Source organism: Pteronotus mesoamericanus, unplaced genomic scaffold, assembly GCF_021234165.1.
Source record: "Pteronotus mesoamericanus isolate MK-2021 breed Mesoamerican mustached bat unplaced genomic scaffold, CSHL_Meso_final contig_41, whole genome shotgun sequence".
Lineage (NCBI taxonomy): Eukaryota > Metazoa > Chordata > Mammalia > Chiroptera > Mormoopidae > Pteronotus > Pteronotus mesoamericanus.
The window spans coordinates 289375-315743 of NW_026555152.1; the positions used below are offsets into that span (position 1 = coordinate 289375).

Below are 26369 nucleotides of genomic sequence, written 5' to 3' on the forward strand. Positions count from 1 at the left end.
GGGTTAGGTCGCTTATTTTATATGATTCTATATTCTTTAAGGTAGGCCTGTACTGCTATGAACTTCCCCCTCAGGACTGCCTTTGTTTTATCCCATAGGTTTTAGACTGTTGTTGCATGTTCATTTTCATTTGTTTCCAGAAACTTTTTGATTTCTTCTCTGATTCCATTATTGACCCACTCATTGTTCAATAGTGTGCTATTCAGTCTCCATGAATTGAATGTTTTAGGGTTTTTTCCTTGAGGTTGGTTTCTAGTTTCAAGCCCTTGTGGTCTGAGAAAATGCTGTTATGATTTCAATTTTCTTGAATTTGTTGAGGCTTGTTTTATGTCCTATCATGTGGTCTATCTTTGAAAATTTTCCATGTGCATTTGAAAAGAATGTGTCTTTTGCTTCTTTGGGATGAAAGCCCATTATATGTCAGTTAAGTCCATTTGATCTAAGTCCATTTGATCTAATGCATCATTCAGTTCCACAATATCTTTGTTGGTGTTTGGTTTTGAAGATCTATCCATTTTTGACAATGGGGTGTTAAAATCCCCTACTGTCAGTATGTTGCTGTCTGTATCTTTCTTGAAGTCCTCCAAGATTTTCCTTACATATTTGGGTGCTCCTATGTTGGGTGCATATAGGTTTACAATATTTATGTCTTCTTGATGGATTTTTCTTTTGAGTATTATGAAGTGTTCTTCTGGGTCTCTTTTTATGTCCTTTGTTTTGAAATCTATATTGTCTGATATAAGTATTGCTATCCCGGATTTTTTTCCTGTCCATTTGCTTAGAATATTTTTTCCATCCTTTTACTTTCAGTCTGTGTAGTTCCTTTGTTGTGAGGTGCATCTGTTGTAGGCAGCATATGTGCGGGTGCTGTTTTCTTACTCATTCATTTACCCTATGTCTTTTGATTGGAGCATTTAATCCATTTACATTTAAAGTTATTATTCAGAGGTCCTTATTCATTTTTTCCCCTTTGTATGTGTGTTCTTCTCTTTCTCACTCTTTTTATTAATCTTCAAAAGCAGTCCCTTTAGCATATCTTGCAGTGCTGGTTTGGTGGAGGTGTATTCTTTTAGCCTTCTTTTGTCTGGGAAACTCTTTATTTCGCCTTCCATTTTAATTGAGAGCCTTGCTGGGTAGTGCAGTCTAGGTTGCAGGCCTTTGCTTTTCATGACTTGGAATATTCCTTGACATTCCCTTCTGGCTTGCAGTGTTTGCAACTTTGAGAAGTCAGTTGCTGGCTGTGACAGGGCTCCCTTGTATGTTACTACCTATTTCTTCCTTGCTGCCTTTAGGATTCTCTCTTTGTCTTTGATATTTGCTATTTTAATTATGATGTGTTTTGAAATGGGCCTAACTGGGTTCCTCTTGAATGGGACCCTCTGTGCTTCCTGGACTTGTGTGACTTTTCCTCTCCTCAAAATTAGGGAAGTTTTTCATCATTGCTTTTTCAAACAGGTTCTCTATGCTTTCCTCCTCTTCCTTGCCTTCTGGTGTCACTGTTATACAGATATTATTACATTTCAGATTGTCCTGCATTTCCCTCAACGTCTCTTCATTCTTTTTGAGTCTTTTTTTCATTTTCTTGCTCTTTCTGGGAACTCTTTCCACCTTGTCCTCCAGTCACTGATTCGATCCTCTGCTTCATCTAGCCTGCTTTTGATTCCTTCTACTGTGTTCCTCCATTCAGCAATTGTATTCTTCATTTCCTCTTGCCTCTTATTGATGCTTTCTATGTCTTTTTTCATGCTGATATTGTTTGCTAAGTTCCTCGTAGTTTCCCTGTAGTTTTTTTGTAATTGTCTCTGAGCTTAATGAGCTCATTGAGCTTCCTGAGCTCATTGAGCTTCCTTTGAACTAAATATCTGATAGTTTACTTGCCTCTATTTCATTTAGCTCTCTTTCTGGGGATTTCTCCTTTCCCTTCAATTAGGGTGTATTTCTTGTCTTCCCATTATTTATGGGACTCTTCTTTTTTGCTCTGCTTCTTCAATTGATCTGTCTTGACTTTCTGACTTTGTGGTGTGATCGTCTATGGTAGGAAACCGCTGTTTTTTCCCTTCTGGATGCCCCTGATGGTGTCAGATGTTGACCCTGTCTGATCTTAGTCAGTCTGTTTGAGACTTCGAGGAATCTACTGTCTGTGGCTGTCTCCTTCAGCTGTTAATTTAGTCACTCTGCACTCAGCAGTCATGCTTAGGCACCACAGGGTGGGGCAGAGATCCTCATGGGGTGGGATTATTGTGTCCTTTCATGCTGCTGTTGCTCAGGGGAGTGGTCTGCCTGAGCAGGATGGCTGGTGCTGTATGAGGGAGGAGTCAGTATTGGGATCCTACTGGCTACTCTCTCAGATCTCTCCCCAAAGCCTCCATCTCCAGTCTTTCCTCAAGTGTCTCTGGACCACTCTGTGCCTCCTTTAGCCCAGGGTCTACTGTCTGTAGCTGCCACTCTGCACTCAGCAGCCAGGCTTAAGCACCACTGGGCCAGGGCAGAGTTTCTCCTGGGGGTGGGGCTATTATTTCCTCTCATGCTGCTTCCTCACAGGGGAGTGGTCTCCCTGAGCAAGATGGTTGCTGCCATATGGTGGATGACTGAGCATTGCAATTCTGCCAGCTACTCCCTCAGTTCTCTCCCCAAAGCCTCCTTCCCCAGTCTCTCCTCAGCCATCTCTAGCCCACTCTGCCCCTGCCTTTTCCAGAGTCCAGTGTACGTGGCAGTCAGGTTGTGCTAAAGCTGATTCTTCTGTCTGTTTGAGGTTATAAGGCTTGTCTCTTGCTATTGTTCAGGTGCTTGTTCCAGGTGATTTCTCCATAATTTAGTTGTAATTCCAGATTGGTCCTGGGAAGAGGACAGTGTGATTTCCATTCATCCCTCTGCCATCTTGCCAGTCCCTAAGTCACCTCCTCTGCCCATTCTTTAATTGGTGTGTTTTATCTTGGTTGTTGAGTTGTATGATTTCTTTATATATTTTGGATATTTAACCTTTTGTTGGAGGTGCTATTTTCAAATATCTTTTCCCATTCATTTGGCTGACCTTTTATTTCATTGACAGTTTCTTTTGATGTGCAAAGGTTTTTAGTCTAATATAGTCCCATTCATTTATTTTGTTTTTACTTCCCTTGCCATTGAAGTCAAATTCAGAAAGTCCTCTCTAAGACCAAAGCTCATAAGTTTAATACTTATGCTTTCTTTTTATATCATTTATTGTTTCACATCTTATATTTTGGTCTTTGATATGTTTGAGTTAATTTTTGTATATGGTGACAAACAACTTCACTAGGTATTATGGAAATGCAAATAAAAACTACAAGATACCATCTCCCATCTGTGAGAATGGCTATTATCAACAAGACCTGTAATAACAAGTGTGGGAGAAGTTGTGGAGAAAAAGGAACCCTCGTTCACTGCTGGTGGGAATGTAGACTGGTACAGCAACTATGGAAAATAGAATGGAGGCACCTCAAAAAACTAAAAATAGAGTTACCAAATGATTGAGCAACTCTACTTCTGAGTATCTACTCCCCAAGAATGAAAATATTCATTTGCAAAGATATATGTACCCCTGTGTTCACTGCAGCATTAATCATGGTGGCCAAGACATGGCAAGTGTCCTTTGATATGTAACTAAATAAAGAAGATGGGAACACATATACTATGGAACATGGCTTAGCCATAAGAAAGGATGAAATACTGTTATTTGTGACAATGTGAATGGATCTTGAGAACATCATGTTAAATAAAATAAGTTAGATGGAAAAAGTCAAGAAGCATATGATTTCACTCATGCGGGAAATAAAATGGAAAGCTACAAATGAACAAACAAGAAGAACAAACAAAAACCCATAGACACAGATGACAGTATGGCGGTTATCAGAGGGAAGGGCATAGGGGATAGTAAAGGAAAAAGGGGGTCAAATACATGGTGACCAAAGGAGATTTGACATTATGTGGTAAACCCACAGTGCAATATACAGATGATATATTATAGAATTGTACACTTGAAATCTGTATGATTTTGTTAACCAATGTCATCCCAATAAATTTAATTAAGGAAAGATCATATGTTTACAGAGGTGAAATCCCCACATTTCATGTTTTCTTGCAACCCTCTGGCTGCCCGACTGGACTGAATGAGGCTATACATCACCAGGTAGGGGGTGTTATTGGGATTAATGAATCATAAGCTTCATATATCTTCTTTGGAAATAAATAAATGCTATTCCTTTAAGAAATGTGGGGCATTCACTTTTAAGAATTCAAGCTTGCTGGGCCTGATTTAAATGAGGAAAAATTTATAGAGTTAACTTAAGGCAAAACAAATGTACAAACAATGATGACAACAAAAATAAACCCAACATGCTTCTTTAAAAGTTAAAACTTTGAATTTATGTGTAATTATAAAACATCTATTAAATATTTTTTAGTAGTATTTTGGATGGTAAGAGTAAAATCAATGGACTTCTTAAGTATTTCATTAAATGTTAAGATAATCCTATTGAGATAAGTTGGTGATTGGAAATGGCCTATACTTTTAATATAGATCACACTATTTTCTTGATTAAAAATCTTGGAAAGCCATTTAATCTCTTTCTCAATTTCCTTACCTATTCTGTACTGATATAATTTAGAGTTGAGGGGAAAGCAAGAACACATACAGAAGCCAAATAGTTACTGGAACTAATGTTGTATAATAGAGGAGCTATTTTCTTTTGTGCTAATTATAGTGCCAAGATACATTTAATAGCTTTTAATCAAATATAAAACATATTTGATGAAAAATACTTAAGAATTACTATTACCAGCTTTACCATCATTTTTACCATCTATTTTTATCCTCACTTCCCCTGGTCATAGTCAAGTTCTAGTCTAACTTCCAAATCTCTCAATATCACCAGAGTTACATGATAGTCATAGTTATAGTTATACTTAAAGGTTTGATTGGAGACCAGCAAGTTCACAACATGCATGCGTGAGCGCGCAGAAACACACACACACACACACACACACACACACACACACACACACACACACTCAGAGTCTATTACAGAGATAAAAGAAATGAAGAACAATAATATAGAGACTCATTTTTCCATTGTCACTGCTGATGAATATAGGGATTGGTAAATTAACTATGCAAAAATGTCTATTTCCTCTCCTAAAACTAAAGGTAGAAAAGTTTAAGCTATAAGAGCATTAAAAATGTCCAGTCTTTGGAATATTTTCAAGATAATTATAAGTGGTTCCTTAATAAATGAAACTCATAAATTATTGTATTTCTATAAAATAAATCCAGCTTATGATCATTCCTATTTGAAATGGAGATGGTAATAATTTACTTTAGAAGAAGCATTCTTTGCTTTGGAAAATAACTTGTCATAGGATTAACTATACAGATGACTTGTTTGAAAGATTTAAAATATGATCCAATTTATGTGTGCCTTTTCAGACATCTATCCTTTTATAAGAGAAGGTATATAGGTATCTTTCAGAAGCAAACATGCAGGAAACAAACAAACAAACAAACAAAAAACACAGAAGCTAAAACACTGGAACTGCTTTGGAAAAACAGAATTGAAAACATAAGTGCAAATATTGTTCAAAAAAAAATCAGAGGCTTTTACAAACTATACAGCCTGAGAATTTATGGGGAAAGAGAGCAGCTTTTGGCCACACCAGAAACTTTAAATTGTGAGCATGCCTTGCGGCGAGAAATGACAGCAGTGTCGGCTACCTTCTTGGCAGAGAGGTCACAGCCATGGCACTGCCTGGCCCTCCAACCTTCCTTCCAAACAGATGAGTGCCATAAATGAAAATTGATATGCAATATTTGTTTAAGAAACCCAAATAGTTTAGGATCATAGTTTAAAATATCTACTGTAAAAATAGAGGGGTCTATGTCCTCATATTTTTGTGACTAAAGATGCTACTGAAATTGAGATTGTGTCACTAAATCCTCAAAGCATTTATTTGTGCTCCTGAAGGAAAAATACCTAGAATTATTCACATGAATGCAGTGTAACATTTTATGAGATGGTGTGCAATGAAATAAATTTGGCTACTAAAGTTCAAAGCAGGTTCACTGGGAGCAAAGAAAGGAAACTATTATTATTCTTATTTTTGTCAAAGGAATCTATGATCCGAGTCATACATTCTAAGTATGTTTTTAAAAATCAAAGCATTATGTGAAATTTATTATTAGTATGTAGAAATATCTGAAGATAAAAAATATTTTGGAGAATGAGGTTTTTGCAAACAATGTTATTTTGGTAATATTCCATTGATCCGAATAAACTTTCATAATGTTAACATCAAGACATAAAATGATAGAAAAATCAGTTTATATTCATCTGCTATAACTTTTATGGAGATTAAAGTACATAGAAATTCTGCTGCTAAGATTATGAAAAATGGAAGCTTTAGGTATGAAATAATATCTATTTTCTTCAAAAAAGAAAGATAAACATTTTATATAGTATAGTTACTTTACATTTATTAAAAGTAGATGTCTTCTAAAATTCTATTCTTGTTTATTTAGAACAGAATAGGTTAGAATTTAAAACTCATTCACTTTTATCTCCCTCTTCTGGTTGCTCAAGACAGACATTTTAAATGAAACATTTAATTAAAAAGGAAAATCAAGAGTCTATATGAATTTTTCAAAAATAGACTTCAGTTGCCTTCTTTCAGGTTCTAATATGTAAGCTCTTTTCTTGGGAAAAACTTATGCCACTCAAAATCTTCAAGGGTATCCTCATTAACTCTTGTATCACAGTTGTGAAATTCAATAAAGTACAGTGCTGAATGGTTATGCTGAATGACCAATTTATATAACAAGGCCAGTGGTATCAAAAGTGTGACCTGTGTAAGTTGGGATGCCATATTTCTTTCCTTTTCTTCCATTCGGAAGCTTTTGACAAGGTAGAATAAACCTTTTGAGACTCCTTTTTGGTTTTAGTTTGCTATCAAGATGGCTGAAGGGCTTGTTGTTCATACCGGTCACAAGCATTTCTAGAAACTCCTTTAACATATCTTCTTGGTCATTTTCAAATTCAGCTCTATTGTTTCACTATGAATTTTCATGCAATTAAAAGAAGGGTGCTATAACAATAAACTACTCTCCTGTTGAACATGAAAAATCAATGTAGCTGTACACTTATTGGGAGTAGTATTTCTGCTGGGGAAATATAGGCTATTTTAGATTCCCATAGAATTTACTATGTCCAGATAATTGCAGAAGCAATAGGCTCTCAGTTACTCATATCACAAAGGACAGCCCTAATTGTATTTGCCACTGACCGGCAGCTCCCACTTACAAGCACCCATACCTGCTTCCACATACAGTCGCTATGGCTTTGAAGCAGCCTGATGCAAGTTGGTAGGAACCTGTGTAGCATCGGTCAATTGCCCAATTGAAAAGGTTTATTTGGTCAGGATTAAGTTCCAAGAGCAAGACGACAACTTCACGGCCAAGTTGATGGACCTGAATACACAGAAGAAAGCAATTATTCATGTTTAATGAAAGGCTATTCCAGGGAAAGACACAAAATTGAGTTTAGCCAATATTGAGTGGAGTAAAATAAAAGTGGAAATGGAGCATTCATCTTGATTAATTTTTATTCCACATTTTTCTCTTTAAGAGGCAGAAATTGAAACTGAATAGTGTAATGTATGAACTAAACAGGACCCTATATAAACCTGTTATAAAGGATCCACTCATTCTGGGTCATTAACTCTAGAAACATGGTGAAGACTTTGGCTATGTTTCTTCTTTGTATTTAAAACGTTCTGAAAAATACATGTATTTGGAAAAATTTAAACATACAGAAGGAGATAGCATTTATGAATGCAATCTTTTAAGAAAAAATCAGAGGGAATATGTCTAGGAGCTTGATTACTATACATATTGTGTAAAGCTCAGCTGGTGATCTTTCACAAACAAATACAGTTATCAAGAAACTTCTTAATCACAGGCTTTCATATAAAAATATCAGCACAGGAAAGAGAATTAATAGAATACTTAATTGATTGCTGAAGCTACTATCATTTGTCCAAGAGAAGAATGGTATCCAGGTGCTATATTCCCCTTAGAAAACATTTCCTTGACACCTCTGGAAGTTGTCCACTGCTTTGCCAGTTACAACCAGGCAGAGGAAGGCAGTTCCTGGCTTTTTTTCCTACGGATCTGGGCCCAGTTTGGAGTCAATTCTAATTAAGTGGTCAAATATCATCAACCTAGTTCCTTAAGGGGCTTCATTAAGATTAAAAACTGGTAATACTACTGCAAAGAACTTAAGAATAATATTTCATTAAAAAGTTAGACTAGATTGTTTTTATGTTTTCAGGTCTAACATTTAAGTCTTTGATCCATTTTAAATTTATTTTTGTGTGTGGTGTAAGGAGGTGGTTTAGTTTCATTTTTCAGCACATATCTGTTCAATTTTCCCAATATCATTTATTGAATAAACTATCTTTAGCCCATTGTAAGTGCTTGCTTCCTCTGTTGAATATTAATTGACAATAAAGGTGTAGGTTTATTTCTGGGCTCTCTATTCTGTTCCACTGATCTATGATAAAGATCAGTGTTTATTTTGTGCCAGTACCATGCTGTTCCATTGATCTATGTGCCTGTTTTTGTGCCAGTACCATGTTGTTTTGATTACTATGGCCTTATGTTACAGTTTGATATTAGGTAGCATGATTCCTTCAACTTTGTTCTTCTTTCTCAGAGTTGCTGTTGCTATATAGGGCCTTTTATGGTTCCATAAAAAAATTTGAAATATTTGTTCTAGTTCTGTGAAATACATCATTGGAATCTTGATAGGAATTGCATTCAATCTATAGATTGCTTTGGGTAGTATGGAAATTTTAATGATGTTAAGTCTTCCTATCCATGACCATGGTATGTGCTTCTACTTATTTGTACCTTCTTCAATTTCTTTCTTCAGTGTCTTATAATTTTTCAAGTAAGCTCTTTTACATCCTTGGTCAGGTTTATTCCTATGTATTTTATTCTTTTAGAAACAATTGTGAAGGGGATTGTTTTCTTAATTTCCCTTTCTGTTAGTTCATTATTGGCATATAAAAATGCAACTGATTTCTGGATATTAATTTTGTATCCTGCTTCTTTGCTGAATTCATTTATCAGTTCTAGTAGTTTCTTGGTGGGATATTTGGGGTTCTCTATGTACAGAATCATGTCATCTGCGACTAAAGAGAGTTTTCCTTCTTCCTTTCCAATTTAGATGCCTTTTATTTCTTCTTGTCTGATTGTTGTGGCTAGGACTTCCAGTACTATGTTGAAAAAGAGAGGTGAAAGTGGACATCCCTGTTTTGTCTTAAGGGGAATGCTTGCAGTTTTTGACCATTGAGTATGATGCTGGAGGTAGGTTTGTCATATATGACCTTCTTTACATTTGGGTATGTTCCCTCTAATCCTACTTTGTTGAGAGTTTTTATCATAAATAGGTGCTGGATTTTATCAAATGTTTTTTTGCATCTATTGATACGATCATGTCATTTATATCCTTCATTTTGTTTAAGTGGTGAGTCACATTAGTGTTTTGTGAATGTTGTACTAACCTTGCATTCATGGAAACATAGGCAGAAAATCTCACACATTGCTCATAGAGAGATTTTATCAGGTATACTTCCCCCAGGAAAGGAAAATGAAAGAAAAATAAACAAATGGGATTACATCAAACTAAAAAGTTTTTGCATAGCAAAGGAAATCATCAGCAAAATAAAAGGACAACCCACAGAATTAGACAACACATTCACTGATATATCTATAAGGGGTTAATATTCAAAATTTATAAAGAACTTACAAAACTCCACAACAACAAAACAAAGAAACAAAGAACTGTCTATTTGGAGAATAGACACCTCTCCAAAGAGAACATACAGATGCCCAATAGACATGAAAAAAGTGCTCAAGGTCACTAATCAACAATCAAGAGATGCAAATTAAAACCATAATAAGATATCACCTCACACATGTCAGAATGGCTGTCATCAATAAATCAACAAACAACAAGTGCTGATGAGGATGTGGAGAAAGGGGAACCCTTTTGCACTGTTGGTGGAAATACGGACTGGTGCAGCCACCATGGAAAGCAGTGTGGAGATACATCAAAAAATTAAAAATGGATCTGCCTTTTGATCCAGCAATCCCACTTCTGGGAATATATCTGAAGGAACCCAGAGCACTAATTCTAAAGAACATAAGTGCCTCTATATTCATTGCAGCATTATTTACAATCATCAAGATATGGAAGCAACCCAAGTGTCCATCAGTAGAGGAGTAGATAAAACTACTATGGGACATTTACACAATGGAATACTACTTGGCCATAAAGAAGAAGAAAATGTTACCATTTGTGACAATGTGGATGGACCTGGAGAATAGCATGCTAAGTGAAATAAGCTAGTCGGAGAAAGACAAATATCATATGTTTTCACTCGTATGTGGAATCTAATGAACAAATTGAACTAAAAATGAAAATGGGGACAGACTCATAGATAGAAAGCAGGATGAGAGCTAAGGGAGTAGGGAGGTTAGGAGGTGGAGAGATTTAGCAAAAAGGAAAAAGGACTCATGGACACGGACAAAAATGTGGTGATTGCTAGGGGCGGGAGGTAAAAGGGGACTAAATGGTCATGGAAAAAATACAATAAAGGTTAAACTAAAAAAAGACTTGAAGGAAAATCAGTAAGTTTTTTTTGTTCTTTAGAAGCTTGATATTGATGTATAAAATACATAGATAGTATATGATTCCCAAGTACCTTAACCGAACACAATGATATGAACACCACAAAGTAACCATGGATTACTAGCACCAGTAAAGCCTGCCTGTGTATTTTCTTGCTCAGTGGCCTCTCTCCATTCCTCAAAAACAACCACACCCTGATTTCCACCACCATGGTTACTTTGGGGTATTTTTGAAATCTATGTAAGTGGAATTATATAGTATACAACTTTGTGTGCCTCTTTTTTACTCAATTTCTGTTTGACAGTCACCTACATTCATTTATTCCCATTGATGCATAATATCCTCATTTATAATTACCCCCTAATTTAGAGTCTGCTGGGTTGTGGGTATACTGTGTTCAACTTTAGTAGACAATGCTAATCACTTTTCCAAAATGGTTATTCCAGTTTACATTTTCCATAGCATTGTGTGAGAGTTCCCAATTGCTCCATTTCCTCATTGACATTTGGTACTGTCAATCTTCTTTTTTTATGTTACAATTGGTGATTTTTAACCTTTATATTTTATTCTTCTTATTTTTAATTTCATTTTTCAAATACAGTTTACATTCAATATTATTTTGTTTTAGTTTTAGATGTACAGCACAGTGGTTAGACAATTGTATAATTTACAAAGTAATTCCCCCAATATTTTAAGTACCCACCTGACACCATAAAGTTATTATAATATTATTGATTATTTTTCCTATGCTTTACTTTATATCCTGTAATTATTTCATTACTACCAATTTGTACTTCTTAATACTTTCACCTTTTTCACTCAGGCTCACAAACTCCCTCATCAGTCAATTTTCTGTTTCTATAAGTTTATTTCTATTCTGTTTGTTTATTTTGTTCTTTAGATTCCATATATAAGTAAAATCATATGGTATTTCCCTTTTTCTGCCTGACATTTCACTTAGCACAATAAACCCTCGGTCCATCCATGTTGTCACAAATGGTAAGATTCCTTTTTTTATGGTTGAATAATATTCCATTGTATGCATGTACCACAGTTTTGTTTTTTTTTAATCTCCTTGTCTATTGATGGACACTTGGATTGCTTTCAAATCTTGGCTATTGCAAATAATGCTGCAACGAATATAGAGATGTGTGTGTGTGTGTGTGTGTGTGTGTATAAAATCCTTACCCGAGGATATGTTTATTGATTTTTAGACAGAGAAGGAGGGGAGAGAGAGAGAGAGAAACTGATATGTTGTTTCACTTATTTATGCATTCATTAGTTGATTCTTGTATGTGCCTTGAGTAGGGATCAAACCTGTAGCCTTGGCATATTGGGATGATGCTCGAACCAACAGAGCTACTCAGCTAGGGCCAGTACTGCCAATCTTTTAAAATTTAGCCATTCTTCTGGGTAGCATCCCCTGTGGCTTTAGTTTGCATTTCTGTGATTACTGATGAGCTGGAGAATCTTCTCTTATGTTCATTGGCTTCTTATATAACCTCTTGTGTATATAGCTTGTTTTAGTCTTTTGCTCATTTTTCTAGGTGCCTTTATCTTATTTATTTGTAGGGGTCCTTTTTGTATGTTTAGATAAAAATTTGATTTTATGTTACAAACATTTTTCATGCTATGCCTGGTCTGCTCAATGGTGCATCTTCCGAACAGAATTTATTAAATAGCCTTTCTTAATTTCTAATTTCTAGTAATTTTTGCATCTTGTTTTGAAAGTCTTTCTTCAATCCCAGGGATTAAGATATCCTCCTGTCTTGTTTTCTAAAAACTTAGATTTTTTAGAAAATAAGAAAACAGTTTTTTTAGCTTTCACATTTAGATCTGCATTCTTCTCTTTTATTCCTGAAATCTTATTTTTTCTTTCCTAGACATACACTAGTATCTATAGAATAATGTTGACAGAACTGGTGACAGTGGGCTTCCTTGGTCATTTTAATCTCAGGGAACACTTTCAATATTCACTATTAAGTATGATGTTTGCTACAGGGTTTTTTAAAGATACCTTATATCAAACTATAAAGTTAATTTTTATTCTTGGTTTTGTTAAGAGTATCTCTCATGAATGAATGTAGAATTTTAATGAATTCTGTTTTGAATGCATCTATTGCGATGACCATATGACATTTCTTTCTTGAGACCCTATTAATATAATTAACATACAATGAATTGATAGACATTAAACCAGACTTGTAGGTCTTGAATAATTCCAACTTGGACATGATACATCAACATTTCTATATACCGCTGAATTCAATTTTCTAATATTTTGTTTATAGTTTTTTTCCATGTTCATGAGTGAAATTGCTTGTCAATTTTATTTCTTGTTAAATCTTTGTCAGGCTTTAGTATTAAGGTTATGCTGGTCTCCTAAAACATATTGAGATGTATTTCCTCTTAAGCTGTTTTCTCTTTAAGGATTTGTTTTGAATCAATGCAGTTGGTTCCTTAAATGTTAACTTCATCAGTAAGGCCATCTGGTCCTAAAGATTTGTTTGTAGGAAGATTTCAATTACAGATTAAATTTCTTTATTACTAAAGAACAAAATGACAGTAACCAGAGGGGAGGAGGGAAAGGAATACTGTGGGAATGAAGAGGAGGGGTCATCAAGAAACAGGTATAAAGGACACATGGACAAATCCAAAGGGAGGTAAGATTGAGGGTGGGAGGTAGGGAAGGGTGGGGAAGGGGGGAGTGGTGGGGGAAAAATGGAGACAACTGTACTTGAACACAATAAAAAAAAAGAAACTAACTTATATGGAACTTGAAAAGTGTAAAATAAATCTTATTTTATGATATTTTATCATAAAACAACCTATTTGCTCAAGTGTGATAGCAAATAAAGAGATATATTCCAAGTAAAAAATAAAATTCAAAAAGCCTGACAAAAAATTTCTTACTTATCTGACTATTCAGATTTTCTTTTCTTGTGGTGCTGTGTTTTTCTAGGAATTTGTCTTATTTATTTATAAAGATTTTATTTATAATTTTTAGAGAGAGGGGAAGAGAGGGAGAAAGAGGTGAGAAACATCAATGTGAGAGAGAAACATGAATCAGTTGCCTCCCATACTTGCCTTGACTGGGGACTGAACCCACAACCCAGGCATGTGCGCTGACCAGGAATCACACCTTTTGCTTTGTGGGATCATGCCCATCCAACTAAGCCCCACTGGTTAGGGAGGAATTTGTCCATTTTATATAATTTTTCAAGTTAACTGGCACAAAGATATTTATATGTTTTCCTTTATTTTAAATATCTGTAGCATCTGTAGTGATGCCCCATTTACTTTTGCAATGTTGATGACATGTGCCTTCTTTTTCTCTTTCTTGATCAGACTTGTTATGGATTTATTAATTTTATTAGCCCTTTCACAAATTCAACTTTTGGTTTAAATATTCATTTTAATTAATTTTTTCTTTCATTAATTTTTGCTCTTATCTCTATTGTTTCCTTCATTGTACTTTTTGGACTTTGATGTTATTGCTTTTCTAACTCCTTGAAATGGATGCTTATGTAATTGGTTATCAGCCTTTTTTTCTTTCTAATGTATGTACTTAACACTATACATTTCAGTCTAAGCAAGACTTTATTTACAATCCACAAATATAGTATGTAGTGCTTTCATTATTTTTCAGTTAGAAATACATTTTTCAGTCTCCTTTGTTTTTTGACTCACTGGTTATCTGGAACAGTGTGTGTTAATTATCTTTTTATCGTTGATTACTAGCTCAATTCCACTGTGATTAGAGAATAGTCTGTGTCACTTCAATTGTTTGAACTTTGTGGAGCCTTGTTTTATGGCCCAGTTTATTGTCAACCTTGGTAAATGTTGCTGTAATTTTTATCCTGATGCATCACAGTGAATTGTGAACACCATTTATACCTATACTTTGTGGCTGGTGTGGGAAAAGACTGGGCTGTAAACAATGCTTAGACACCTTAGTAACCTAACTAGGTAGAGCACCCTAGACATTAAACAACAATTGTATCTTTAGATAGTACTTACTCGTATATCTTGACAAGCCAGAATGTTGTCAAGCCACTTATAGAGGTAGCCATCTGGGGAAAGGCCCACATTGTCAAACACAGGGCCGCAGCACAACACTGCTGACATTGCCTGATAACAAAACACGAAACACTTGAGAATGGGCCCTGGTATGGTCTAATGGCATGCAAATGACTTTATGAAACATAACTACCAGACTTATAAATGATAAGGGTCTTTTAAAGCAGTTATTATGATGACATTTTAAAGTGTTCCTTAGTAGATTCAGTAAAAAATACCAGATTGCAAATTTTGGCTCTTTTTAGAAGAGCTAACCCCATAAATTTAACTTCATAAACATGTAATTTTATGATTATAACATATCTTTATAATGACCATGTCATAGTATTTAAAATGACCTTATATTCTGTGATTTCAAATGAATTAATTCTGCTTAGAAAACAGAGCTTTTCAAATTTTGCTTTGATGACAAATATTTGATTATATACCGAACTGACAAACTTGACAAATATTTGACTAATGTACTAAATTGACAAACTATGAGAAACATGGAGATAATTGTGATTCTTAATCAAAGATAAAGAAAATGAAAAATATAAACTTTAGTTCCTTTGAGCGGCAAGGTCGCAATGGAAGGTGAGAAGGGGAGATGTTGATTAACTCTGCAATTAGCACTTCCAGATGACTTTCAGGGCCATAGTGTGAATTAGCTCCATCAAGACAAAGGTCAACCTGAACGTCTATGGGATAGAGCTAATATACAGTTAATTTTCTAAAGGAAATTGGACTGAAAGGAATCATGCTTCTGAAATTTTTGAACAATCCTAGTTGTGTGGAAATTTGTTTCTCGGAGTCTTTTAGGATAGGAGACTGAAGAGGGAAATGGCAGATTTTGAATTTGGGACTATACTATGAGGTCTGTCTGGAAAAAAATCCAGCCAGTGTTAATATATGAGAATGGTTTGTGTGACATCAATGTAGCCTGGCAGCCAAGGAGAGAGGACTGGAATGCACATGCATGAACAATGAAAAATTTACAGTACTAGTCAGTGGGGGAGGTAGACGCCATTGAGTGAGAATGTATACTGTGTGGCCATTGTATTCAAAATGACTGAATGAGTAGAGCAATGAATCTCCATCAAATTCTGCATTAAGCTTGAATGTTCCTTCGCAGAAACTATGTGAATGATTCAGAAGGCTGCAGCTATGGGCAACTGATGTTTGGCAGCTTCACGACAGCGTGCTCACTCATGTATCACATCTTCAGTTTTTTTGTGAAGCATCAAATCACCCAGGTGACTTTCGCCCCGCTACAGCCCAGATTTGGCACCCTGCAACTTCTAGCCTTTCCCAAAACTAAAATCACTTTTGAAAGGAAGAGATTTCAGACCATTGATGAGATTCAGGAAAATACAATGGGGCAGCTGATGGCAACTTGGAGAACTGTGTGAGGTCCCAAGGTGTCTACTTTGAAGGGTACTGAAGCATCATTTTCCTATGTACAATGTTTCTTGTATCTTGTATCTTCTTCAATAAATGTCTCTATTTTTCATAGTACATGCATAGATACCTTCTGGACAGACCTTGTATATATAAAACCTTGTTAAAACCTATGGATTTTTTTAGGTTGGAAGTTTATTGGCAAGGTAGCTATTTGAAGGGTTTACCCCTTAAGGAAAAACATGTGGTTTTCATATAGAAGAAACACTGATTAAAGTGGAAGCTTGGATAAATTTTGCATGTAGAAATTAAAAGGCCAACTGGAATATTTGCATATTTATACACAACTATCAATCTAAGCTTATGTGTGTAGACTGTGGAATTTTTAAGTTTAGCTTGTGTATTTATGTGTGTGTTTACTTGATTTTTTGTATGTGCACTTATTACATGATATCATATTATTTATTTTAACCTAATTTAAGGAATGGTTATCAGTTTAAGAAAAGACATTATGGATCTGACAAAAGTAATCATGAGGCAAAAGTGACATACCTTTAAGGCACAATACTGGTATCTTGTTATCTGATGGTTCCTGTCACTGTACCTATCCAGAGGTGTGAACATAATGCTGAAGGGCCCTGCCCACTGGCTGAACAAGATGAAAAGATGGTGCCTCAGGCTTTGCTGGGGGAAAAGAAATCTCCGGTGGTGAACTAGAGAGAAAAACATAGAGTTGAATCTAAGAACAGTAAAAAATATAGTGAATACAATTCATGTTGCTATTACACATGAGTTTTAAGTTTTGGGGAAAGGATTAATTTCCTAACTCAAGTTTCCTTAAGATAATAAAACATGCTTAAAAGTCAAGCAGAATTTTCTAAGTGTGCACTCTTCTTTGTCATGCTACTGTCACTAGCACCTTCTCTTAGAGTGGGAAGTGGAGACAGAAGACAACTCACACTGTTTTCTCATCAAAGTCTAGAGAACTTTCAGCTTCCAATCAGCTGCTTAAATAGACAATGTTCCCATGACTGCTGTCAGTCATTAGGAAAAACTGTGAAGTATAATGTATAGACAATTTAAAACAAACATACTTTAACTGAAGAGGTCAACTCGCATCTTATTTTTGAGTTATCAAAAATGAGGAATATTGGTACAACATCAAAGTTATGAAAAGTAGAAACAGTTCACTTGTAGTTTTTGTAAATATGTCAAAAGCTTTTAATGACAATCATTAATTTTTACATCAAACTGACCAGGTATTTTTACTTTCTGTGCTTGTATTAGGTGAAATTATTTCTTTTTTAAAAATTATTTATTAATGAATTTATTAGGTGACATTTGTTAATAGAATTATACAGGTTTCAAGGGTACAATTTAATAATACAACATTTAATTATTGTATTTCATATTCACTGCCCCAAGTCAAGTCTCCTTCTATCATCTTTTATGTCCCATTTATCCTCTCCTACCTCTCTACAGTCACCTTTCCCTTTGGTAATTGTTGTCTGTATCTATGAGGTTTTGTTTTTGTTTTTTTTTCTTAATCTCTTCACCTTTTTCACCCAACTCTCATACCCCATCCCTCAGACAGATGTCAGTTTGTTCCCTATATCTATGAGTCTGTTTCTATTTTGTTGGTTAGTTTATTTTGTACATTAGATTCCACACTTAAGTGAAATCATATGGTATTTGTCTTTTTCTGACAGGCTTATTCCATTAAGATAAGCCTCTCCAGTTTCATCCATGCTGTCCATAAAAGTGAAGATTTCCTTCTTATGGCCAAGTAGTGTTCTATTGATTAAATATATCCCATTGTGTAAATGTATCACAGCTTTTTTATCTACACATCTACTGATGGGCACTTGGGCTGCTTCCAAATCTTGGCTATTATAAATAATGCTGCAGTGAACATAGCGGTGCATATATCCTTTCCAATCAGTGTTTCAGATTTCTTCAGATATATTCCCAGAAGTAGAATCACTGGGTAATAATAAGGCAGTTCCATTTTTCATTTTTTAAGGTAACTCCATAATGATTTTTACAGTGGCCATACCAATCTGCATTCCTACCAACAGTGCACAAGAGTACCCTTTTTCTCTATATCCTTGCCAACACTTTTCTGTTGATCTATTAATGGAAGCCATTCTGACAGGTGTGAGGTGATATCTCATTGATGATTTTGTTTGTGTGTTTCTGATGTTTAGTGATGTTGATGTTGAACATCTTTTCATATGTCTATTGGCCATCTGTATGTCCTCTTTGGAAAAGTGTCTATCTAAGCCTTTTGCCCATTTTTAACTGGATTGTTTTTTTTGATACTGAGTTTTATAAGTTCTTTATAAATTTTGGATATTAACCACTTACAGTTGTATCATTGGTGAGTATGTTCTCCCATTCAGTGGTTTATCTTTTCATTTTGTTGATTATTTCCTTTGATTTGCAAAAACTGTTTAGTTTGATATAGTCCTATTTATTTTTCTTTTTTCTCTTGCCCAAAGAGATATATCAGAAAAAAATACTGTTACAAGAAATGTCCAAGATTTTACTGCCTATGTTTTATTTGAGGTTTTTTTATGATTTCAGTCTAACATTTAGGTCTTTAATCCATTTTGAGTTTGTTCTTGTGTATGGTGTAAGAGGATGTCTAGTTTCATTTTTTGCACCTATCTGTCCAATTTTCCTAACACCATGTAATGAATAGACTGTCTTTACCTTATTGTATGTTCTTGCCTCCTTTGTCAAACAGTAATTGACCACAACAGCGTGGGTTTATTTCTGGGTTCTTTCTTCTGTTCCATTGATCTATATCTCTGTTTTTAGGCTAGCACCATGCTGCTTTAATTACTTTGGACTTTTAATATAGTTTGATATCAGTTGATGTTATTGTTCTAACATTGTTCATCTTTTTCAAGACTGCTGTAGCTGTTGGGGGTCTTTTGTGGTTCCATATAAATATTTGGAATATTTGTCCTTGTTCTGTAAAATATACCATTGGTATCTTGATAGGAATTGCATTGAATTTGTAGATTGCTTTAGGTAGTATGGATATTTTAATGATGTTAATTCTTATGCATGAACATGGCATATGCTTCCCCTTATTTGTATCTTCTTTAATTTTTTCACGTGTCTTATGATTTTCTGAATACAAGTCTTTTATATCCTTGCTTAAATTTACTCCTATGTATTTTTTTGATGTAATCGTAAATGGGATTGTTTTCTTAGTTTCTCTTTTAGATTGTTAATAATCGGTGTATGGAAATGCAACTGATATCTGGGTATTTATTTTGTGTCCTGCTACTTTGCTGAATTTATTTATCTATCAGTTCTAGTAGTTTTCTGGTGGAATCTCTATATAGTATCTTTTATATACAGGTTTCTCTATGTACAGTATCATGTCATCTGCAAATAATGACAGTTTTACTTCTTTTCCTATTTGGGTTCCTTTTATTTCTTCTTGTCTGATTGCTGTGGCTAAGAATTCTAGTGCTATGTTGAATAAGAGTGGTGAAGGTGGACATCCTTGTCTTGTTCCTGATATTATGGGAAACAGTTTTAGTTTTTGCCTGTTGAATATGATGTTGGTGGTGGGTTTGTCAAATATGACCTTTATCATCATGTTGAGATATGTTCCCTCTATGCCCACTTTACTAATAGTTTTTATCATACATGGGTGCTAGATTTTACCAAATGCATTTTCTGCATCTATTGATTTGATCAAGTGATTTTCTTTCTCTTTTATTTTTGTGCTGTATCACATTAATGATTTGCAAATATTGTACCAACCCTGCATCCCAGGAATAAATCCCACTTAATAATGGCATATGATTTATTTAATGTATTGCTGGACCTTGTTTGCAACTATTTTGTTGAGGATTTTAGCACCTATGTTCATTAGGGCTATTCACCTAAAATTTTTTCTTTGTAGTGTCTTTATCCAGTTTTGGAATTAGGATAATGCTGGCCTTGTAAAATGAGCTTGGGAGTCATCCCTCGTCTTGAATTTTTTGGAATAGTTTTGGGAAGGATAGGTGTTAATTCTTCTTTGAACGTTTCTTAAATTTCTCCTATGAAGCCGTCTTGTCCAAACTTTTGTTTGTTGGGAGGCTTGTTTTTTTTTTTTAAATTACTACTTCAATTTCACTACTTATAATCTGTCTATTCACATTCTTTCTGATTCACTTTCAGGAGATTTTATGTTTTTAAGAATTTATTTATTTCTTTCAGGTCATACAATTTGTTGGCAAATAGTTTTAACTTTTTTTTTTATTATTATTTTTACAATCCCTTGTATTTCTGTGGAGTCATTTGTTACTTCTCTTTTATTTGTGATGTTATTTATTTGGGTCCTTTCTCTTTTCTTCTTCATGAGTCTGATTAATAGTTTGTTAATCTTTTTTATCTTTTCAAAGAATGAACTCTTGGTTTCATTGATCTTCTGCAATTTTTTTTAGTCTTTATGTCACTTATTTCCACTCTAATTTTTATTATTTCCTTCCTTCTACTCACTTTGGCTTTTGTCAGTTGTTCTTTTTCTAGTTGCTTTAAGTGTAAAGTTAGATTTTTTAATTGAAATTTTTTCTTGTTTATTGAGGTAGGCTGCAATGCTATGAATTTCTCTCTTAGGGATGCTTTTGTTGTGTCCCATAGATTTTGAATTGCTGTGTTCTTGTTTTCATTTGTTTCAAGGTGTCTTCTGACTTCTTTCTTGATCTCATTGTTAACCCACTGATCATTGAGTTACATGCTATTTAGCCTCCATGTCTTTGTGTGTTTTTCTTTTTTTGTGTGTATGTGACTGATTTCTAGTTTCATACCTTTATGATCAGAGAAGTTACTTGATATAATTTCAGCCTTATTGAAATTTGTTTTGTGTTCTAACATGTAGTCTATCCTAGAAAATGTCCCATGTGAATTTGAAAAGAATGTATATTCTGTTGCTCTAGGGTAAAATGCTCTGAAGATATCAATTAAATCTATCTGTTCTTAGTGCGTCATTTAAGGCCGATCTGTTTATGTCATTGGGGTATTAAAGTTCCCTACTATGACTGTATTACTGTCAATTCTCTCATTTATGTCCATCAAGATTAGCTTCATATATTTAGATGTGCCTATGTTGGGTGCATAAATGTTTACAAGGGTTATATCCTCTTGTTGGATTGTTCCCTTTGTCATTATGTAGTGTCCTTCTTTATCTCTTATTATAGCCTTGGTTTTACAGTTCATTTTGTCATATATAAGTAGTGCTTCTCTATCATCTTCTTCATTTCAATTTGCATAAAATATCTTTTTCCATCCCTTTACTTTTATTTTGTGTGTATCTTTCATTCTGAGGTTGATCTCTTGAAGACAGTGTATATGTGGTCTTATTTTCTTATCCATTAAGCTACTTTATGTCTTTTGATTAGAGCATTTAAGCCATTTACATTTAAAGTGATTGTTCACCCTGGCCAGATAGCTCTGTTGATTAGAGTGTTGTCTCAATATACCAAGGTTGAGGGTTCAATCCCAGATCGGAGCACATATAAGAATCAACCAATGATTGCACAAATAACTGAAACAACAAAACAATGTTTCTCTCTCTCCCTCCACCTTCCTTCCTCTCTCTCTAAAATTAATCAATTAAAAATAAAGTGATTATTGATAGGGACATATTTATTGTCATTTTATTCTTTTAATTATGTTCCTCTGCTTTTTCTTCTTTTTTCTTAAAGAAGATCCTTTAACATTTCTTATAATGGTGATTTTGTGGTAATAAAATCCTACAGCTTTTCTTTCTTTTCTTTTTTTTTTGTCTGGGAAAGTATTTCTCCTTAACTTTTAAATGATAGCCTTGCTGGGTAAAGTAGTCTTATTTGTAGGTCCTTGCTTTTCATCACTTTTACTACTTCATGGCAATCGCTTCTGGCCTGAAATGTTTCTGTTGAGAAACCAGATTACAGTCTTATGGGAGCTCCCTTATAGGTAACTATCTTTCTCTTGCTGCTTTTAAGATTCATTCTTTGTCTTTTACCTTTGCCATTTTAATTATGATGTTTTTTTCTTTTTCTAAAGATTATATTTATTTATTTATAGAGAAAGGGAAGAGAGAGAGAAATAGAGGGAGAGCAATATTCATGTAACAGAGAAACACCAATCAGTTGCCTCTTGCATGCACTCCAACTGGGGACCAGGCCCACAACCTAGGCATGTACTTTGATTGGGAATCAAACCGGCAAACTTTCACTTTGTAGGTTGACACTCAACCAACTAAGCTATGCCAGTCAGGGCTATTTATGATGCGGCTTGGTTTGGGCTTCTTTGATGTGCCTATGTTGGGTTCATCTTGTTTGGTACTCTCTGAACTTCCTGGACTTGATTGTCATTTTTCCTTCACCAGGATAGGGAAGTATTCAGTCATTATTTCTTCAAATAGGTTCCTGATGCTTTGCTCACTCTCTTTTTCTGGTACACCTCGATGTGGATATTGGTATCCTTAATGTTTTCTAGACGGACCCTTAAATTATCCTCATTGTATAAAAACTTCTCCCATTCATTTTTCATTTTCTTGCTCTTTCTGGGAGCTCTTTTCTACCTTATCCTCCAGATTGCTGATTCGATCCTCTGCTCCATCTAGCCTGCTTTGCATTCCTTCTACTGCATTCTCTCATTCAGAAATTGTATTTTTCATTTCCTCTTGCCTCTTGTTGATAGTTTCTAATGTCCTTTTTCAAGCTGATATAGTTTGCAGTAAGTTCATCATAGTTCCCCTGCAGTTTTTGGTAATTCTCCTTGAGCTCACTGAGCTCATTGAGCTTCCTCAGGACATTTGTTTTGAACTAAATATCTGATAGTTTACTTGCCTCTATTTCATTTAGTTCTCTTTCTGGGGATTCCTCCTTTCCCTTTCGACCAGGGGGTGTCTTCCCATTATTTGTGAGAGTCTTCTTTTATGCTTCTGCTTCTTCAATTGATCTGTCTTGATTTCCTGACTTTGTGGTGTGAACTTCTATGGTAGGAGACTGCTGTTTTTTCTTTCTGGATCTGCCCTTGGTGATGTCAGATGTTGACCATTTCTGACCTTAGGCAGTCTGTTTGAGACTTCCAGTAATCTACTGTTTGTGGCTGTCTCCTCCAGCTGTTAATCTATTCACTCTGCACTCAGCAGGGTGCCTTAGGCAGCTCAGGGCGGGGTGGAGTCCCTCCTGGAGGAGGGGTTATTGGGTCCTCTCATGATGCTTCCGTTCAGGGGAGTGGTCTGCCTTAGCAGGATGGCTGGTGCCATACAGAAGCGGAGTCAGCACCAGGATCCCACTGGCTACCCTCTCTGTTCTCTCCCCAATGCCTCTGTCTCCAGTCTCTCCTCAAGTGTCTCTAGACCACTCTGTGCTCCCTTTAGCCAAGGATCTACTGTCTGTGCTTGCCACACTGTACTCAGCAGTCAGCTTTAGCACTACTAGGCCAGGGCCAAGTCCCTCTTGGGAGTGGGGGTATTGCATCCTCTCATCTGTTGTGGCTCAGGGCAGTGGTCTTCCTGAGAAAGATGGCTACTGCTGTATGGGGAATGAGTCAGCACCGGGATCCCATCAGCTACTCTCTCAGTTCTCTCCCCAAAGCCTCTGACTCGAGTCCATCCTCAGGCGTTTCTAGCCCACTCTGCCCCCACCTTTGCCGGAGACCAGGGTAAGTGGCTGCAAACAAAAATTTATGCATCGGCCCTTTAGATGGCTCTTTGTGTCTCTATCCGCCCATGACTGCCAGAAAGCAACCCTGCCGCTTTTCACAGCTGTCTGTTATCTGTGTACTCTTTGGGCTCTGGTGCTGTAGGCTGGAGATCCCTGCTTATGTTTAGACCCCGCTCTTCTTAGGGAGATCTAACTGGCCATTTCAATATCCTTCTGGTGGGTGCCCCGCCTGTGGGTGCCCTGCCAGTGGGTGCCCTTCCAGCCTTCTTGAGTCTCTACCGAACCCCTTACCAGTTAGGTTGTGCTAAAGCTGATTCTTCTGTCTGTCCAAGGTTATAAGGCTCCTCTAGCTATTGTTTAGTTGCTTGTTCCAGGTGATTTCTCCACAATTTAGTTGTAATTCCAGAGTGGCCCAGGAAAGAGGTCAGTGTGACTTCCACTCACTCCTCTGTCATCTTGATTCTCACTTTTTGGTATTCTTTATCCATTTTTTTGATTAAAGGTTTGTAGAATTTTTTTCCCTATAAAAAAGCTATTAACCCTTTTTCATATGTTTTGCAAATATTTTCCTATTCTCTTACTTGTCCTTTAACTTTTTTAATAGGTATATTACTGTATGTTTAATAAGTCATATTGTCAATATTTTACTTTATAGCTTCTGGGCTTGAATATGTTTCTTCAGGGTAAGGAAAATATTATTTTGAAAATTCTCTGAAAACTCCTTAGATTGTATATATTGATTTTTAAGTCACCTGAATATCTCTTGTATAATGTGTGAAATAGCGTTCTATATTTGTTTTATTTCAAGTAATAGTGGTCCATGCACCTGATTTGTTGAATAAGCCTTATTTTCCCCATTGATTTGAAATGTCAGTTTAATTATATATTACAGTTAGATATATACATTTGTTTCTAGAATACTCATTTTACTTCATTGATCTACTTGATTATTTCTGTGCAGGTGTCATGTTTTAATTGCTGAGACTCTATACTGGATTTAAATTTTTTAATATTTTATAATGGATTTTTATGTTAAAAATTAATTAATAAATAAAATCTACATTAAAAAAATAAGGAACTCCTACCTTTTGTGACAACATGGATGGAACTGGAGAATATTATGCTAAGTGAAATTAGCCAGTCAGTGAAAGACAAATACCAGATGATCTCACCTCTAAGTGGAATCTATTCAACAAAATAAACTAACAAACAAAATAAACCACAGGCAGGAAACATGGAGAAGACTGAAAGTGATCAGAGGGGATGGAGAAGGAGGACAATGGTGGAAAGAAGGGGTAGGGACTAGACAAAGAACATGTATGAATGACCCATGGACATGGATAACAGAGTGGGAATTGACTTGGGAGAGGGCATCAGGGTGGGATGGGTAGAGGAGGGCAAAGGGGGAAAATTGAGTCAACTGTAATAGAAAAAACATGATTTAAGAATAAAAAATTAAAAAAACCTGGAATTTAAAACATGTTCACAGATTAGCGCAAGAATGAAAAAAAAATGAAGCAGTTGTAAATGTTCCCTCTGAATCCCCTCTTTCCTGTGGAAATCACATACATTCATTTTCACATGGGAACCAAAATGAAGAATAGAAATAATCACAAATACAAAGTCAAATTTAACTTCTACTATTCCCTTTCCAACTATGTGCTGAGTTACTACAATGTGTCCTCCTCTACATTTCCAATTATTCAAGACAAGTGGACAGTCTCTCCCCCTTATTGTACACAGGCTGGGTGGATCAGTGGAAAGCACAGCCCTGAGGAACAAATCATTTTTCAATTATAATAACCTGAAGTGATGCATCACTGTACCTGGAACACACTGAATCAAGTTGGCAACCATAGCACTAAAATGTGCCCGGATATCTTTAAGAATTTCAACTTCTTTATCATTTTCAGCTTCTAGCAGCATACGGGTCAGGTCCACATATTCTAAGAACAAAGCTCCAAGAGCTAAAGTATCCCGTTCTAAGGCTCCATTTGTACTGGAATAAAGGAAAATGAATCTTTTAGATGCCCAGTCTTCATGTCAAAGTGCTACATGTTTCATGGAAAATAAGATTCACTGTCAGAAGTGACACACTACATTTGTTTTTGACCTATAAGAAATATAAATAGAATAAGAAAAAAACCCAAGCTTTTTGGACTTTTTCTGAGTAAAAGTTAGAAGTAATATATTTTTTAAAAAGACAGAAAATTTCAAAAGACAAGAGTAGACCAGTGTGGTGAGCAGAGATCAACTTGGGGGGATTTTCACCCTACCTGTCACTTATTACACCAGCATCAGCCAGAAGTTCAAAAATTCGAAGTAACTGCAGTCTTAACAAGTCCCGCCGTTCTCGGCGTTTCTTGTTCTGTGCAGAAAAAGGGTATAGCACTTATAGACATGGGCAAGAAAACAGGATCTTTGTTTTAGGAAACTTTTTTGAAGAAAGGCATAACCCAGTCCTTTTCAATGTTCTAAAGATAAAAGACAGTATGTATTTTTCTTTCTTCTTAATCCTTAGAGACAACATTTGCTATTA

At 35.4% G+C, this 26369-nt stretch overlaps 1 protein-coding gene across 8 annotated transcripts in view; it reads right to left on the bottom strand.

The window, feature by feature from the left end:
- Window positions 1-26369, bottom strand: part of FRY (FRY microtubule binding protein) — a 557210-nt gene that overhangs the window by 157265 nt on the left and 373576 nt on the right. For all 8 annotated transcript variants that reach the window (XM_054577105.1, XM_054577099.1, XM_054577100.1 and 5 more), the window contains 5 exons: window positions 26107-26198; window positions 25657-25829; window positions 16719-16879; window positions 14727-14837; window positions 7323-7477 (listed from right to left, as the gene is read on the bottom strand). In XM_054577105.1, the coding sequence (XP_054433080.1) occupies window positions 7323-7477; window positions 14727-14837; window positions 16719-16879; window positions 25657-25829; window positions 26107-26198 (692 nt within the window). The remainder of the gene's footprint in view (window positions 1-7322; window positions 7478-14726; window positions 14838-16718; window positions 16880-25656; window positions 25830-26106; window positions 26199-26369) is intronic.